This window comes from Bactrocera latifrons, unplaced genomic scaffold (genome assembly GCF_001853355.1).
Source record: "Bactrocera latifrons isolate USDA-ARS-PBARC rearing strain unplaced genomic scaffold, ASM185335v1 scaffold_56, whole genome shotgun sequence".
Taxonomy (NCBI): Eukaryota; Metazoa; Arthropoda; class Insecta; order Diptera; family Tephritidae; genus Bactrocera; species Bactrocera latifrons.
Genome location: NW_017537223.1, coordinates 1,210,095 through 1,227,996, shown reverse-complemented (window position 1 = coordinate 1,227,996; position 17,902 = coordinate 1,210,095). Strand labels below are relative to the sequence as shown.

General features: G+C 39.2%; 3 protein-coding genes across 6 annotated transcripts in view; 2 read left to right on the top strand and 1 right to left on the bottom strand.

The window, feature by feature from the left end:
• LOC108974510 (inositol-pentakisphosphate 2-kinase) overlaps positions 1-3,919 on the bottom strand; it is a 111,608-nt gene extending 107,689 nt beyond the window's left edge. Inside the window, exon 1 of the mRNA XM_018942399.1 lies at positions 3,851-3,919. The gene's annotated coding sequence lies outside the window, so the exon portion shown is untranslated. The remainder of the gene's footprint in view (positions 1-3,850) is intronic.
• LOC108974509 (phosphatidylinositol 4-phosphate 5-kinase type-1 alpha) lies at positions 2,613-17,717 on the top strand. 4 transcript variants are annotated; one of them, XM_018942394.1, is made up of 3 exons: positions 2,613-2,682; positions 12,219-12,479; positions 14,295-17,717. In XM_018942394.1, exon 3 carries the CDS (start codon positions 14,367-14,369, stop codon positions 16,707-16,709), a length of 2,343 nt encoding a protein of 780 aa, XP_018797939.1. In that variant the 5' UTR covers positions 2,613-2,682; positions 12,219-12,479; positions 14,295-14,366; the 3' UTR covers positions 16,710-17,717. The 4 variants fall into 4 exon arrangements, with proteins under 4 accessions (XP_018797939.1, XP_018797938.1, XP_018797940.1 ...); XM_018942393.1 differs by lacking the exon at positions 2,613-2,682 and adding an exon at positions 12,049-12,156; XM_018942395.1 differs by lacking the exon at positions 2,613-2,682 and having other exon boundaries at positions 12,051-12,324; positions 12,374-12,479.
• The window catches only part of LOC108974508, a 34,158-nt gene continuing 18,868 nt past the window's right edge, over positions 2,613-17,902 (top strand). Inside the window, exon 1 of the mRNA XM_018942391.1 lies at positions 2,613-2,682. The gene's annotated coding sequence lies outside the window, so the exon portion shown is untranslated. The remainder of the gene's footprint in view (positions 2,683-17,902) is intronic.

Below are 17,902 nucleotides of genomic sequence, written 5' to 3'. Positions count from 1 at the left end.
GTTTTGTTGACTTTGGCAGAGTATATTTTTGATAAAACTAAACTAAGATTCACAGTAAAGAAAATAAAGGATTCTCCTTGGACAACTTAGCAAAATTTTGCGTTAAACTTGTTTAAAATCCCCTATCTTGAGACTGACAAACAGCGCTGCAGCAAGTAGCTTCAAATTTGTTTGAGTTTTAAGCGTATTTTTCAGTCACAGGAGTATTTAAATATGCTGCTTGAGATGCGTTTATAAATAAATCGTGGATGCGTTATGCAAATTCCAATATATAAAGTAAGCGGAGCTGAGGGCTCCTCTWTAAATGTTGGTAGAATTTAAGAACAACGCTTGCATGTCTTTCGGAGAGTACTAGCTTTCTAACATTAGCTAAGCTCAACATCAGAAACTAATAAATAAATTTTTTTTCAGGTCACGTATAGATGTACATACATACATGTATAAAAATCTCACGCGACTTTCCAGCAGCACASCAGAAGTTGGATTATGGCAGCCACATATTCATCTGCGTCGCCGCAAAAGCAAAATAAACGTTACTTACAAAGCACCCTTCGCGGCATGATATAATTTTATATGTGTATGTGTGTGCTCATCATCACCGGYATAAGCTACCCCTGCTTTGTCCCCGACACCCAACAAAGCAACGGTAATGACGCATGCGCGCCGATGGCTATCAAATAGTCTGCCTAATACACAAACACACACTCATGTGTGGATAATGACTTTGATGAGTGTGCATCTGGTGAACGTTACTGTTTGCGGCAGATGCGGGCTAGCGCCGCTTAGCCATAACGCGCTGTGCGGCCGCGGCGCTGCGTCACTCCGTCAAAGGTGTCAATCGGCGCGCAGTGCAACGCTCTCTCCACGAGGGATGTTTGGGAAGAGCGCGTGCGCAAACCCAGCAATGCCAAAACCAACAAGCGTAAAACGGCAGTTGTGTTATTTGGCGCTACTGCGCGGTCCCAGCAAGCAATAAAAATGTACGCGACTAAATGGAATTTATGAGTACACACACACACACTAAGATAGATACATTGAAATATCGTATAATAAATATAACACGATGTAACAATGCGGTGCATTATGTGGAACGAGTCACTTATGGGTAAATGTACAAAAGTACAGAACAACAACGACGGCGATAGAGGCATAAGGGGGTTGCAGCGCGGCGAGTAGGAAGCGCATTAGCGTCTGACAGCAGAAAACGACAGCTGCACGACTTTGAACACACGACATAGAAACTAGCACATACAGCACCTACCAACAACGCCCGAAGACTCAGCCGATAACAAAGGTGCCACTTACCGCTAGAGTCCAACTGGAGCGACCGGTGTGCCGTATTGCTGCTTCTCATTCTCTTAGGGTTATTCGTGCACAGCTGTTTTGCGCGCTGAAGACTCAACTACTGCGCTAGCTGCTGACTTTGCYGATAAAGCCGGCACTCAAAGTGGTTACTAAGTAACCGAGAGAGGCCARGAGAATCATTGAGTGCACGGACCTAAGGCTGGGAGGCTCGAGTGAGGAATGCTAACTGCGTGGTTGCCGGCTTAGTCACTAGAAGTGCGCCATGAGTCATGCGCTAGCACGTAAGTTCTGGACAACTCAATGCAAACATACTTTGACCGGTTCGACTCATTTTACTGCTTTGACTCATAAGCGCGCGCTCAGGGAGAGTGCGACTGTGAGTTGTTTACCTGTAGCCCATTGACAGTCTTTTTTGAATTGTTGACAACAAACGCGATTGACTCGCACCACGACGAAGACAACGTGCGCGCATTCGACAAAGGCTACGAAAGGTAGTAAGCAGCGAATCGAAATGATCGTAGCGTTTAAGACGTGAATATCAGTTAGTGGCAGTAGTTGGGCAGAGACGGGTGCGAACAGATGACGTGTGGGGGTTCACGAAGTAAACAAATACAATTAAWTGTTGTGTGATTTTGCGAAGAAAACTGGATTCCAAGTGAAGATAATAAACAWAAACAAACAACATTTTAGAAAAGAMAGTGAAAAAGTGCATAATTTTGAARAATTTCTTCGTAACAGTGTTTCATTTACTAAAAAATATTTTCGCGCGCTAAACTTCAAAGTGTCAAAATATCATTATTTGCTAGACTTAAAAATAGTTCAAACGAAAASTGGCTTTGTTTTGTGTCGGAAAAGCATAAAATATTTTTCACAAAAGCAGTGTCTCACCAATTAAAGTTCCAAGTCGAAGTAGAACTTGCTAATTGTTGCTAACAAGAGTAGTAATTGTGCTGGCATGAGCAAACAACAATAATTTTTCGTACAGCAACAGAAAATCACAGTTGACAACAATTTGTTTGGTGCGTGTTTTGAATAAGAAAGCCAACACGAAACAAAAACAAAAAGTTCAAAACAAAATTGAAGCAAAATACCGCAAAGAAGTGACTAGAATTCTTAAAAAATAAACACACGAAAGCTTACGACAAAGTCTACGAAAAAAAGAAAACCTTAGACTTTATAACGTCGTCACACATACTTAAGTGCACGCCGTTGTAAACACGATWGCCAATAATTTTGGCTACTGTCTGCCCTTCCACGGATACACGCCGCCTTTTACGGACCGCTACCTCKATTTTGAATACAAACATATTTGGATTACGTGTACGCGCTACATTTCCACTGTTCTAAAAGCGTGCAACGGCTCTGGAGTCAATACTGGTAAGTAAATGTTTTTTTGTACACGTTGGCTRTTAATGGGTTAAAGACGGCGGAAATAACTGACTGCACAGTCAGGCGCATTAAATCGAAAATTTGCCAATAAAAAAGTTTAAAAATGTGTCAAAAAGGTAATGCACCCAAATTGAATGTGAAGTAGCTCTGTGTGGATCACTGAGAGGCACAGAAATGACAGACACACTTAGATTTAAAAATCTTAAAAACCTTATCTTGATATATATGCTGTGATTCTATAACCCAGTGTTGATAAATATTATTTGCAATCAAAATTTGGAAGCTATAACTGAATATCATTTAAAAAGAACATGTAAAGTATTGAAAATATTGCCATATTTAATAAAAAAAATAAAAAATAAAAAAAATTTAAGATCAACCTGAAGTAGCTCACTTTTACTGCTTACAAGATGGTATATAATTCAAAATTTTCACATCAAATAAGAACCACATTGGGTAGCCGAAAAAGTATTTTCGTATTTTTTCAATAGATGTCGTTGCAGTCGTATATATCCAGTGCTACCAATCGCATTGTGTCATACCATGTAGTGTTGGAAAGGTGAGACTTTAAGCTGAGTGAAAATATTGAGGCGAATTTTGAAATTTTTTTATAAAAAAGCGAAAAATGCCACATAATCCACCAATGACATTTGTGAAGTTTACCCAATACTCGTGCTGCCAGAAAAAGCTAAATATACCTCTTATTTTATATATTTACTGTTTTATAAAAATAAAATAAACAATTCAATAATTACGCAAACATGAAAACCCTCGCCAAAGCCAACACCCATTACATAACCTCTTTTTTGTGCCCGCCGCTGTGAAAATATATGACAAAACCCGCCAATAAATACTTCGAAGTCTTATCAATTCGTTTGCAACAATGCGCTTATCTCTTCCTACAATTCTGAGTGCTTGAAAAACAAACAAAAGAAAGTGCYAATTGAGAAAGTTTTTGATAAAAAGTCGCTTTTCTTAGCGTGCGTGATAAAATTATGAAATTCCAAGGCCTTGTTTGTATTAAATACACACATACATAGGTACAAACTACCAAAAACAATAASTACCTGTTTACTGCAGCTTGACTATAATCTACTGCTTAATTTGCACTGTCAATTTGTCAAAGCACAATAATAATCAAAATTGTTCTACTTACTTGTACTTGTTGAGTGGCGGCAATTGTGGGCACACTTTTGCTAGCCTTGTTAGTCCAAGTAATTACTGGCAATTATACGCCGAAATTTAGCTTTGTGATTTCCTTTATGCGCTGTGTTCTGTGCGGCATTCCTTAGGTTCTTTGTGCAACTACAAGTTGTGTGTTTTCCCATGCTTTCCTGACTTTTGGATTCGCGCTATCGCTTGTGACTCACTGCGGAGTTCGCTGGAAATACACATGCGTACATATGTGGCTATGCGTAAGCGCCATAGATCGCGCACGCTCCGTCCATTTGTACTTTACTCATACATGACTCCGAGACATAAGCATACTCAAAACAGCTGCAGCAAGAGTGACAAAGAAATCTTTKATTATTTGTTTACAAGTATTAAGAAATTCTATATTCTATAAACCTTAAAAGATAATATAATATGTAACAAGCTCTAAGCAATATACTCTAAGCATATTTGATATCGGGAGACAACAGAAAAATACTGTTCTCTTTTTTAAATGTAGTGACTTATTTTATATATTGGGTATTCTAAAAAGTCTTTTCGTATTTCTAATCAAACTTCAACTTATTTTTTTTATTTATAATGAAATTTAATGAACCACAGTGGTCTTGAAGCCAACTCTACTCCATTRAGGAAGTTCTCGGCCAATGCAGAACAAATGGTAGTCCGATGGTACAGGGTCAGGACTATATAGTGGATGCATCAAAACTTCCCAGCCAAGCTGTCCCAGTTTTTGCCGAGCCATCAAAGATGTGTGTGGTCTAGCGTTATCCTAAGAGAAAACGAAGCCCTTTCTGTTGATCAGTTCTGGCCGTTTTTTCCAATTGTCTTGTCTCAATATCATCAATTGTTGACGGTGAAATGAAGAATCAATCGTTCGATCAGATTGAAGCAGCTGATAGTGGATGATTCCTTTCTAATCTYCCCCRAACACTCAGCATAGTCTTTCGAGGCGTCAATCCTGGCTAGGAGCTTCAGCACGCTTGGATCATGATCTTTTTCGCACATTATTATCGTATTTGATCCACTTTTCGTCTCCTATTACCATTCGCTTCAGAAATGGTTCGATTTCATTACGTTTCAGCAAGGAATCGCATATGTTAGTTTGGTCCATAGACAAGTCATGTGGTACCCAAACATCGAGCTTCTTTTTGTAGCCAGCCTTTTTAAATGGATCAAAACCATTTGATGATGAATGTTAAGTTCCATAGCGATGTCAAAGCTGCTTATGTGATGGTTCTGGTCAATATTTTCCATAATTTCATCCACTTTTTCAACGATACTATTTCGAATGGCAATATTTTATTTTTACTAAAGAAATATTAATTATTGCACACATATTGTTTTTATCTGTGAGTTGATTGAAAACGCTTTATTTTGATTTGTGTAAGAAATGGAAAAAATAATTAAATGTCAGATGTGCGAATTAATGCCGTGATTTCGAAATACAGCCACTTAATTCCAAAATTAAAAGCTCCYTAATGGCTGCATTAAGTTTAATAAACTTATTGGGCTATAATACATACTCGTACTTTTAACTAATTGGAAAATATTAAGAAATGCGGTATTAAAATTGCGTTATTAATTATTGGAATGAAATAGGCGTCGCAATTAAGCCATAATCATGCGGTAAATAATGCAGCATATTTAATAATGTAAGCAAAATTGTAAAAATCATGCATAACACTTAAACTAATGTAMGCGTTTATATTGTGCACTAAAGTGGTACTTAAATGATAGAGCGTGGCGCAAGGGTGACAAATTCAGATTTATATATAGACTCAAAATGTTAAAAAATATTTTTGTCGCGCCATCATTTGAATATCCAAATTATTTTTGTATAAAAGACTGATGCGAGGTGATTCCAAAATTATTTTTTGTTGTTTTTTGTTTTTTTGTTGAGTTTGTAGGGGAAAATCTCAACTTAGACGCATATAATGTTTGAGTCTGAAAACGAAAATCTCAACTTAAGCCAACAATCTAACGCGCTGTGCGCTGAAAACTAGTCAAGGAGTACATGACCTTATCTGTAATAGCTTCTTTTGGATTGAACTTGTTTCGGTTCCCAGTCATATCGGAATCGCCGGTTAACTTCATATTCGAGAAACTTCCCAGAGAGGGCAACTCAAATTTCATCAGATCCACTTGATCCTCCATTGTCCGTTTGTGTTTTAGCGCTAGACTCATGGACCGTTTATGCGCTTACCAAGCGTCTTCCACCAACCGGAGGAGCGGTCCACAGAACAACTTGCTAAAGTCAATCCAATAATTGTAGGTGCTCTGACTGGACACTCTCCGCTCTTTTACTAAAGTTGTATAAAGCGAAGCGAAGTGAAATTATCTTGTCACTTTCTCCTCTATTGTTCCAACTGAGATTGAAATGTCTCGGTAGTCTCATATTGGAGAACCTAGCGACGTGGTTGTAAAAAACAGCCTTAAAAAATGATTGAAAAGCTCAAACAGCTTCGGCGATCAATGAGAAGCTGGTGAACCATATCTAAAAGGCTTTGGGTATCACAAGAGCCAACTTGCAAAGCTGTCCAAGAGAGATCTATCGATATGAAAAACGGTATAACCTAACTTTACCTATATATATGTATTATCCTTATACGCGCTGAATAAAAAATCCGTTATTTGCTATTTAATGACCGCCCTAATGTGTGCAGTTGCGTGCTAACATAAGTGCCATAAAACGCGGAAAAGTGTTAATGATTGACACAATTATTGCAACACTTATTTTACACGAAAMAACAATAACAACAATGCGCACAACATTATGTATCGCTGAAATGGCCTCAACAAATACCAACTAATAAATAAAARCGATTTCCTGAAAATCCACATACATACACAAAACAATAACTGTAAACGTCAAATCAGAAAAAATAATAATTTTATAAAATTCAAGCGCCATTTAGTTGTCCATTGAAATTGCGCGAATTGTGGCAAGTTGAATGCGACAGCGTTTACATTATCGTGACCATTTCGATAGCGTTTAAGCGACTCATTGACTCATTGAGCTGCATTTATGGCGAAGTGGCGATCATTTTGTAGAGATTTACAAGCGCAAATGCTATTTCAATTCAATTAGACTTATGACAGCAACTAAAGTTAATTGCCAATTGTGTGCGCACTGATGCGCATTTACGAGCACGACAATTGCAGTGACGATTGGCCATAACTGTCACCGCTGACCATCGCCTCACTACCAAATGCGGAGCTGCTGATTGTGGGCGATTAGTACGCAACACTTCCCCTCACTTCTTAGCCTGTCTCTTATACACATCTAGATGTGTATAAGAGACAGCCGTAAAACGTGTTTAGTAAGCTTGCTTGCAGCCTTCCTTCCAAGTAGTTCAAACAAGCTGCTTACTCTTGACTCTATTATCATGCCTCGCACTTGAATGGACGCATCATCAACAGCTGATGCATCAGACGGCAGTCAACAGCAGTTGCTATGGCTTTATTATCGYCGTCTTGACAAGCTATTGTCATTATGATTAGTGTCATTATGTGTCCGAACGTAAGGCAGTTAACGCATAATTGTTGGAAATGCAGCAGCGGTGGAATGCGGGCTGATAGACACCTGCCATGGCTACATGTAACGGTACTGTATGCAGCTGACGTTTGACAGCGCACGGTCAGTGCCACCAATCAGTGCGAGCTCAAATATCGCTGACAGTTCGGCGTATGGAAACGGAGCTGTTGTTGCTAATTTTTGTATAACTCGAATGCTGACCAGTCAGCAGTGCTCCACCAGAAGCCAATGACCCAACGGCCGAGCATTTTTTTTTTTTCTTTATTTTACATGAAGCTCTATTATTGCGGCGTTCAAAAGCATTTTTACTCGCCTTGCCGATTGCTTTGTCATGATTTTGATTTCTGAAATAAGTATACCGTATCCAATTTATCGCAACAAATTTTCGTACTTTGAAATGTGTCCATTTTAGTTATCTGCAAGTAATAAAATATAAACTAATTGCTCTGAGGTATTTTGTCTTTTTTTCTGAGCTTAAATGACATTTACCTACTCCAACTGATACATAGTTTGAAATTGTTGCTGACCAACAGTTCAAAGCAATTCCAATGAAAACATTTGTGTATCCATTTCGGCCATTTGCCGAATGTGTGTGCGAATGTGTCGGACAAAAAAATGAGTAAAAGTGAGACGCAGCAGTGAACTGTACGTCCTGTGGATTGTGCTACGGAAAATAAAATAAAATTTAAAATATTCAGCTAAGCTTTTCTCTAACAGCTTAAACCACAATCTGATCCAGCAGCAATTTTATTATGTAGAGAATGTCTAAGCAGAAAATATTTTTGTTGGTTCACACCATGCATATACTATACATATATACATATGTATTTACGGGCACATCAGAATGAAACGTTTTCCTTCTAAAATACATAAGTATGTATATTTATTTTGTGTTTTCCGAATCGGTAAATTTTTTTTCTGTAAGTTGGTAGTACTGTTAGTGACAGCTATGTTAAATCTTACGTCAAAATATTCWTTAGTATTTGAGACACGCGTCGTTTTGCCAGGCTCAAAAAGTGAGTTCTTCGATTTTTACTATGGCCGAATTTTTATGAACACAGAAGTGCGATAATGCATCATCTCACACTGCATTGGATATTCGTGATCATTTCGGCATATTTTCAACCAATATCGTGCCGCAATCACCGCATTCGCCTGATTTACTTTCGTGTAGCTTCGGACTATTCAGCAAATTCACATGACCACTCCGACGACACCGTTTTGACTCAATTGAGGATATAAAAGCTGAATCGAAGAAGGTTCTGATGGCCATCACGATGGACGATTTTTCCAAGTGCTATCATGACTGAAAAATTCGTTGGCATAAGTGTATTGCAGCGGAAGGAGATTTCTTTGAAAGAGATGAAATGGACAAAACTCACCTTTCAATTTGATCACAGTAGTACGTCTGCCTGYTTGTTTGCCCATCTGTACACACTTGAACTCACTTTCTCATACTTTCTCGTTTTTGAGATATTTATCTGAAAACTTTCACGCGTTCTTTTCTCTTCAAGAAATGATAGATATCGGACCGCCTTAGGATATAGGCGTCATTATAAAATGAAGGAACAAAATCAAGTTCTTGTACGGAAAACTTTTTTGTTTSATGAGCAARCGCAAGATGCAATTTTTAGGCATTGAAAACCTGTTATTTTATAAAAAAAAAACGTCAAATACCAAGTGTTGGCTTTCTTCGCCATAGCTCAACTAAGGAAGATAAAAATTAATGTTTAATTGTTGTTTACCTTCAAGTGAAAACTTCCGGCTGGGCACTTACTTCCACACTATACATTTTTTTCTTTTTATTTCTTTTATTTTTGTTTTATCAGCTGCATTTATATTAACTTTATCCACTTCAACTTTGTTTTTGTTATTCTCACTGCTATCTCGGTTAAGCACGTGTTTCTGTGTTGCACTCGGCGCCAAATAGATGCGCCTATATTGAACACTGAACTGTAGACACATACTTATAAAGGAGTCTGTTGTATTTACCCACTTGTGACTCAATTAACTAAGTATGTATTGAATTTGCTATGGGATAAATCCAATGGAAAATCTTTTTAAATATTTCCATTTAAACTTAACGGTATCTTTGTACTGTATTTACTTACTCCAAACTGCTAGCTTGTTTCAAGATACGCGTAACTTTGTGTAATTGAATTTATCTGGAAAAGTAGAAAAAATATAAATAACCATAAATTCTTATAATAGATTAAATGTTTCTAATTGGGTTTATACACAGATTACTCAGTACTAGACRTTATATGTATGTATGTATGCATGAGCACACCTGCGACAATCACTAAGTATGGTTTTCTATAAATATGTGACAGCTAATTTCGCTGCGGTTTTCAATGCTTGCAGCGCTGCTGTGCATTGCCGATACAATATTCCAGTCGAAGCGCAATTGAGACTTAATATAATTCAGTCATTCAAGCGCAAAACAATTTATGTCTTATGGACACAGGTTTGTAGTTGTGCAGCTGCCTCCATAACTGTGTCCTCARAAACGTGTGTATTTTAATATTTGACAGCTGTCGCTTGCAGGCTGTCGCGCTCTATGTGTTGCGGRCGTTACACACACACATATATAAGCAACAAGTTGTAAACAAAGATGGCAGCAGCGCAAAAAGGAGATAAATGACAACAACAATGGCAAAAGTGGCATCAGTAGTCAGCTTTGAAGCAATAAATATCTTACGCCTTTGCGGCAAACGTGACCGGATCGTCAATGTGTATGCATGTRTGTATGTATGTATGAGCAAGTGAACGAGAACGGAATGAARATGCATAGAATTAGTGAAACAAGGCGATTGGAGGTGAGGACAATGTTAGCAATTATGTAAACATTCAATATAAATATACATATGTACATGTAGATATTTTCTCTGCGCTTCAATAGTAGGTGACACACTCGGTGTATTGAATGCGGTCACTCGGCTGCAATCACTTGCTCCCCTCCCGCCACTCGATAAGTAGCAACTCTCGTATACCCTCACTGCATAACTGTGCGRTTACAACAACCACTGGCTTCCAACCAATTGTGGCTTAATCATCGCAGCCAYAATAATATTCGCCGACGGAGATGTGCTTCATTGCGCGATGATKTACACAGTTCTTGCCATATAAGTGCCTAGAACCGGTTTGAGGTGTGCGGGCAATGAGGAACTGAAATAATTGAATTTTATATTTTTGTAWCTAATTTAAAAATCCGAATATTTGCAAATTAGCCGGCCATAATTGCGAATTTACGCACTTGTCGTGTAGATGAGCTGGAAGAGATTCGRGTGGTCAATGACAACAATTTTAATAACAAGCCGAGGGCAAGCAACAACTACAACACAAATAAACATGGCCAAACGAATTTTTTTGCAGTAATTGCGTACTTAGCTCAGGAAATTAAAAACGCTGAAAGCAAAAATTAAAAAGACAAYAAATATTGAAATCCAGTCGACTTTTTTGTCGCGTTTCAAGTACACTTAAGCACAAAATATAACTAATTTGGTTAATGCGCATGTCTATCGAATTTTAATTAAGAAGTTTCTTCGCCCAGCCAGCAAACACTTGAGTATTTAGGTCGTCTGTTCCTTAGCGGATTTGTGGATTACCGAACTAAAGACGTTCGTGTAATCGAYGTAGCTTCACGTGCTTGCCAATATCCAATTAATATTCGCTCATGGTACTAAAGCTGCCGCTGCCATAGTATGCAGTGTCGGCGGTAACGGTAGCAGGCGCTGTCCGCGTTGTTAGTTGTAAGTACTAGCTGTTGAGGGCTTATTATGGTTAGCGAGTCATTAAACCACAAACGGCCGCAGAAAGCARCACTCAGGCGTGGTTACTAATGACACCAATACGAGTATGGCGTAATTTAGAAAGGTCATTCAGCTCCTTCTTATTTTCTAATTGCTTTTGCTTGACGCTTATTCTACGCTTTCTTTAGTAAAAATAAAAAATCCATAAAATGAAATTGCTTGCGTTGACCCACAGTTCGACTTACAATATTAGTTTATGGTTCTTGTCTATGAAGCCATTTTTCTTTTGATAATAGGAAGATGACAATCTGATTAGGCTGAGGGTACGACCAACTAATAATGCACTTTACACAATTGAAAGTAATTTAATAACAGCTACACAATCGGTAGATAAATTACAAATTTGCAGATTTTAAAATATGACCGTAGGAGGATGCTGCCACTTGGTACCAAAAGGATTTCTGCACGGAAGTTCCGCTAATTTCCAGTGTGCGTTAATTATGTAATAAAAACACAGACTTGCGTCAACAACCAAGTTTATGTATATATTAAACACGTTTAATATACAGTGGATAACATGTATATTTCATTTCAAGAAACTAAAAATATTTGTGCTTACTGGAGTCGAGAAAAATGTCGTCTTAAATATTGAATAAATATTACTGGAGTCGAAAACAATATCATCGTAAATGATTCAACATTTTTAATGTCATCACCCTGTCTACCAGTGCAAATTGATCGCTTATTATCGCCGTGTGAGGTCGCCCTACACAGTAGTTGCTTCTATGATTCATAACACTGCATTGTATGTGGTGCTGTCTCTTTCGTTCCAACTACGTTCGGCAATGCGCAAGTTAGTGCTGCCATTCCGGTTGCACTTCGGTGTTTAGCCTTTGGCGTTGATAATTGTGTGAAAAATCGTCAGCGCAGACGACTTTCAAGTAGAATAAGCAGTGAATAAGTGTTGAGTAAAATTTGCGGATAAATTTATATGCAATACAGGTGGAGAAAAATTSTTTTAATTTTTAATTGCAAAAATTACAATTAGAATTATTAATGTGTAGCGAAATCGTGTAAATTATGTGCTAAATTGGGAACTGGTGCTGGAGCACAACCTCAAGAGTTAGCCGAGTACKTGTTGAAGCAGCTGGTGATGCAGATTTCTCTGTTGTAAGAAGCCGAAAAGTTTTAAATAAGATAATAAAACGATTTTCAACAGTACGCTTTCGAATATTCATTTGTGGGCGTCAGCAAGTGCGCTTTTTTCATCTGGAGAACAACTTTGAAGTTGGAGKTTTGGAAATTTTTGGCATATCTTCCCAATTGTGAGTAAACTGTAGGAAAAAGTTGCAACTGTTAATCATCACGTTTTCTCGATCTTCAAACATATTTTTGACGAATGATTAATGCAACAGATATTTCATTTAATCATTATCTATACAATATATGTTTGTGCTAATGTGGGAATTTCAATTGTAAACGCTTAGGCTAAAAACATATCAGCTGTTTGCTTTTGTGTCAATAGACTATGCGCTGCTATTCAAGGTGAAAAGTTGTGAATTCCAYGAAAACGCGACGAAATGACGACATACTTCCAATGCCAAAGTATGTACTGAGGTAAATTGTTGCTAAATCAAGTTTGTCGAAAGCTTAAATTGTTGTAGCTTACTATATAAAAGAGCTGAAACAATTATCCGTACCAGCTTTTTTAATTACTTTAAATAATCATATTTGAATTGGAAATTGAACATATGACTAAAAGTCCAAACAGCGCCGCCTTGATGCATAGTCGACGTTTGCATACGTCAGATACGCGACAAGTTATTAAAGATAAAATATCTGCTACGTAAGASGCTAGCACATAAAATGCTGATAAGTCAAGCAGGAAGATAGATTACATTCCGCTGCCGTACGACTGTCTCTTCCCCGCAATTATGAAAATAATTTTCAATAAAATTGTTGATACATACATATGTATGTATATTAGAACAAATGTATGTATAAAATGCTAATTGGCAGCAATTCATTGTTCCTTCTGTTGAATAGAGAAGCTACTAAGTAGCACGGTTTCTTTATGTCTTACATAAATCCGCCGCCAACCACTGGCCACCGAAAGCATATAAACAGTTTTGTTTTCGATTTTTTTTATATAATTAGAAAAATTTCTCCATTTGATTCACAGCCCATTCAGTATGCTGACCACTTGACTCGCCAATTGTGCTTAAAAATAGCGTCTATGCTCATACGTAGCAAAGTCTGTTTCCAAGTATATCGCTTGAGGTCTGGTTTGACAAAAGCATTTAAAATAATCATTTAAAAATATGCTGGCTATACTTATATACTGTCATTTCCGCTAGTTTACTTTTGTGTTTGCTTCGAAGGCGATATAAGTATATAGATTACCTTTGTATTTGTTTTTTACAAAATCAAATGCTTGTTTTCATACCTTTTTACTTAAGCCTTTTTCGAAAGGCGACGCCAACTACACATTGACTTTAGTTAACTCTTACTCTAATGAAATTAAATAATTTGCTAAAATCGTTGGCATTTTTTGTTATAGTGCTTAGCATGACACATTATCGATTTCAATTGAGATTTCAGCCAGTTGCTCATCCAACAGACAGGCCATGAGTGGGTGAGTGCGCATGAGATTGACAATGCTTCGACCACACCTTGCCATACACCGATAAACGGTGCAACGGCATTGCACTTGTACGCGCCTGGAATTTTAATGCTGAACATTTTGCTTTGTAATTTTGTTGCTGCTCATGTACTMTCGGGTGCGCTTTCGAGTTGAAAGAGAAATGCRCAACAATAGTTTAGATGCTTCATTGGCTTGTCTGGTGACAGGCCAGCGCACAACTGTGTGTCGATGAATACAAGTGTGCTTGGCTGAATACATGACCTTTCCACTAGCAGATAATATCCAAATGTCTTGCTGCTCGGTCAGTAGTTTCGTCATACAACTAGTTTAGTGTTTAGGAGTAACCGACTAATTTTAAATTTTGGGAAATCTTAAAAAATAAAACGCTAAAAAATTAATTTAAGCGAGATTTGATGTAATTGTTGCAACTTTTTCCTGCTTTTGAATTTCTGTAAAGTAGGTTTGTCAATTTTGACTTTCTCTTGCCAACTTTCAGACCTTTAACTGACGCTCTGTAGCGTACAGAGGCCAGCAACACGTGTAAAACAAAAACATATACTCAGCCATAATGGCAACTGGTGAGACAGCGGATGCCATTGAAATGGAAACGGTTAACCGACAAAACTCGAATGAGCCGGCGAAAGCTGACAATGTTGCCAACATCCCGCCTGCCACTTCGAAGCCGTCCACACCAACGCCACCACTTGTCAACACCGTCACCATAACGCCGCTTGTCACGCCGGAGAARAGATTATCTGGTGATGAAACYTTAGCACAATTACAGGACGTACATCAAAGCACAAATGCCGTRAATAGTATATTACCTGCTGCGCCAACGACGTCACGCAAATTTTATAGTGAGGCAGCTGCGGCGCACGGCGGCGATGAGTCTACACGGCTCATGCAGGCTGAAATGGAAATAAGTGCGGCGCAGCAACAGCGCTTACGTAGTGCCAGTTCGACATTAGACGCCAGTGTATCCAGAAATCCGTCAACGGCCGGTAAGCATGAGAAGAAAATTGGACATCGGCGCGTTGACGAAGGTGGCGAGGTGACGTATAAGCGCATACAATCTAAGCAAATAATGGGCTCCATTCAGTTGGGCATACAACACACGGTTGGCAGTTTGGCCAGTAAACCTAAACGGGACTTGCTCATGAAAGACTTTTGGGAAATGGAAACAATAGCTTTTCCACCAGACGGTTCATCGATAACGCCAGCTCATCATTATAGCGAATTTCGTTTTAAAGTTTATGCACCCATTGCTTTTCGGTACTTTCGCGATTTGTTCGGCATAGCACCCGACGATTTTCTCATGTCGATGTGTGCTTCACCGCTGCGCCAACTATCGAATCCAGGCGCATCCGGTTCGATTTTTTATTTGACCGACGACGATGAGTTTATCATAAAGACAGTGCAGAAGAAGGAATGTGAATTTTTACAAAAACTACTGCCAGGCTACTACATGAACTTGTCACAGAATCCGCGCACTCTACTGCCAAAATTCTTTGGGCTCTACTGCTTCCACTACAATGCGAAGAATGTGCGTCTGGTGGCGATGAACAATCTATTGCCCTCTGATATCAAAATGCACGCRAAATACGATTTGAAAGGCTCCACATTTCGTCGCAAGGCGTCGAAAACCGAACGGCAGAAAGCCAGTCCTACTTTTAAAGATTTAGACTTCATGGAACATCATCCGAATGGTATTTTTCTCGAAACRGACAAATATAACGCWCTCATAAAGACAATTCAGCGAGATTGTATGGTCCTTGAGAGTTTCCAGATAATGGACTACTCGCTGCTTGTGGGCATACACAATCTGGACTTGGCGCAAAAAGAAAAACGTGAGGAGCGCATACGAAATGCACGTGCCAAACTGCARCGCTCGGAAGAGGTGCGCGAGGCACCAGAGCCACCAGATTTCGACCAAACAATGAATGCTGGCTCCAYCACTGCATTGCAATCGGCTGGCACCGCATTGAATCGCTCGCGCAGCATGAATCGCCAGCGCTTGGTGGCCCATTCTACGGCACTCGAATCGATCACCGCCGATATGGACATACCCATGGAGGAAGACGAAGATGTGCCAGCGGGCGGCATACCAGCACGTTCCGAGAACGATGAACGTCTGATCCTCTACATCGGTATAATCGATATCTTGCAATCGTATCGTTTGGAGAAGAAGCTCGAGCACACGTTCAAGAGCATCATTTACAATGGCGATACGGTGTCGGTGTGTCGGCCATCTTTCTATGCGCAACGTTTCCAAAATTTTATGGGTAAAACTGTGTTCAAGAAGACACCCACCTTTCCGCTGAAACATTCCCCGTCGAAGCGAAAGAGCTCGACAACGCTGCGCACACCGCAACGTACGCCATCACAGAATTTAGCCTCGCATACACGCCCACCGCTGTTATCCGGTTCATCGACGCCGCCACCAGCCTTCGACGATATCTCCGAGGAAGATATTACTGCTACACCCTCTACCACGGGCGGCATGTACCGCAACTCGGGAATTAATGGAGGTCGTCCACACTTGGCGCCGCAACGCTCCTACCTGAGTTCCAATCGCAGCGCCATCAGCAGCGCCATCAGCAGCGCCACCGACGACTACAGCGACGATGAGGTGGCGTCCAGCAGTGGCGCGCGCTCGCCCACACGCCGTGCACGATCGCCGCGGCTCTCCAAAACCGACGTGCAGGTGACCACCATCGGCTGCATTGAAGACGCGCCGGTCCATGTGCACGACGACGACAACAACGGCATCGTGGTCAACAAAAAGTCRGGTGTACTCATGAGCAGCACCGAGGAAATCAACGCTAACGGTATCCAGCGTAAAACAACGCTTGTGAAGGCGGTGCAATCACAAACCTACACAACCACCTTGGTGCTAAACGATGTCAGATGAGTGYAAAGCAATGTCTGTAGCGCTACGGGCGGCGTTGATGCGGGGTTAGCAGGAGAACAAGTACTTGTAAAGAAAATAACCGTGTGATTAGCAAAAATATGATTTAAATAAACGAAAASTTGAACGTACCGACAGCTGGCAGCACTAAAAGCAACTAAAGGAACAAATGTCAATTGTTTGGGGGTGAAAGCGACCGTGGCATGCCCGCATGCCAGCCATCATATACCAAGTGCGCTTAATACTACTCTAAGCAATCGCTTATTTATTAGAATTAATGTTAGCTGCTAAATGTACTCGAAGTCTGCGGCCGCCGATGCAATAACGGTTGTTTATATTTGCATGCAAATCGCCTGATTAGTGCCTGATAATTTCGGTTATGAGAAGTGTTGCTGCGCTGGTGCTTGCTGCCTTACGAATCGAAAAACGAAATCTACTTTTAAGCTTTATTTTCCTTGAGTATTACTTTCTTTCGTTATCTGCTTTATTTACTTTATACTTATTTGTGGCTATCATCGGTATTATTTAAACGTTTACTTTTTGTTCACTATCTTAAATTAATTGACCAATGCGCGATTATAATGATAGTTAAATATTCATATGCCCACATACACACTTATTTATGGCACAATCGCAGTAGAACTGCGTATATTAAAAAAAAAAACATTATATAATTTTGAAATGTTTCGGTGATGCAGATTTTTGTTGTTAGAAACGTTTTCATATGAAGAATTACACAGCTATTCTCGCTGGTACGGCATTCGGTAAAGTTGGCTAACGGATTAACCACTGGTATTAGCAGTAATCTAACTACATTGCTATTGTAACTTTTAGCTCTAATATTAATTATTTGTAACGTATTTATCCTACTGATTGTAAAGCAAGATTAAGAGTCTACTATAATCATAGTATTACACAGCGAACCGACACAAAACGCAATCTTTGTATTTTTATGTACATAAATATGCTATAAATAAATGAATGTMATTTTTCAACAAAAAAATATAAAAARGAAAGCATTCGTTTTTTGCTATTGTGTGGCCGCAATTGCTCATAAATACATGCTTATGCATGTACACGAGTACGTGCAGTAGGGTGGGCCAAACAAAGCTTTTTGCATATTCATACACACACATACATACATACATATGTATGTTGTTGCCATACAAACTGAAGCTAGAAGCCATGCTCTAGTA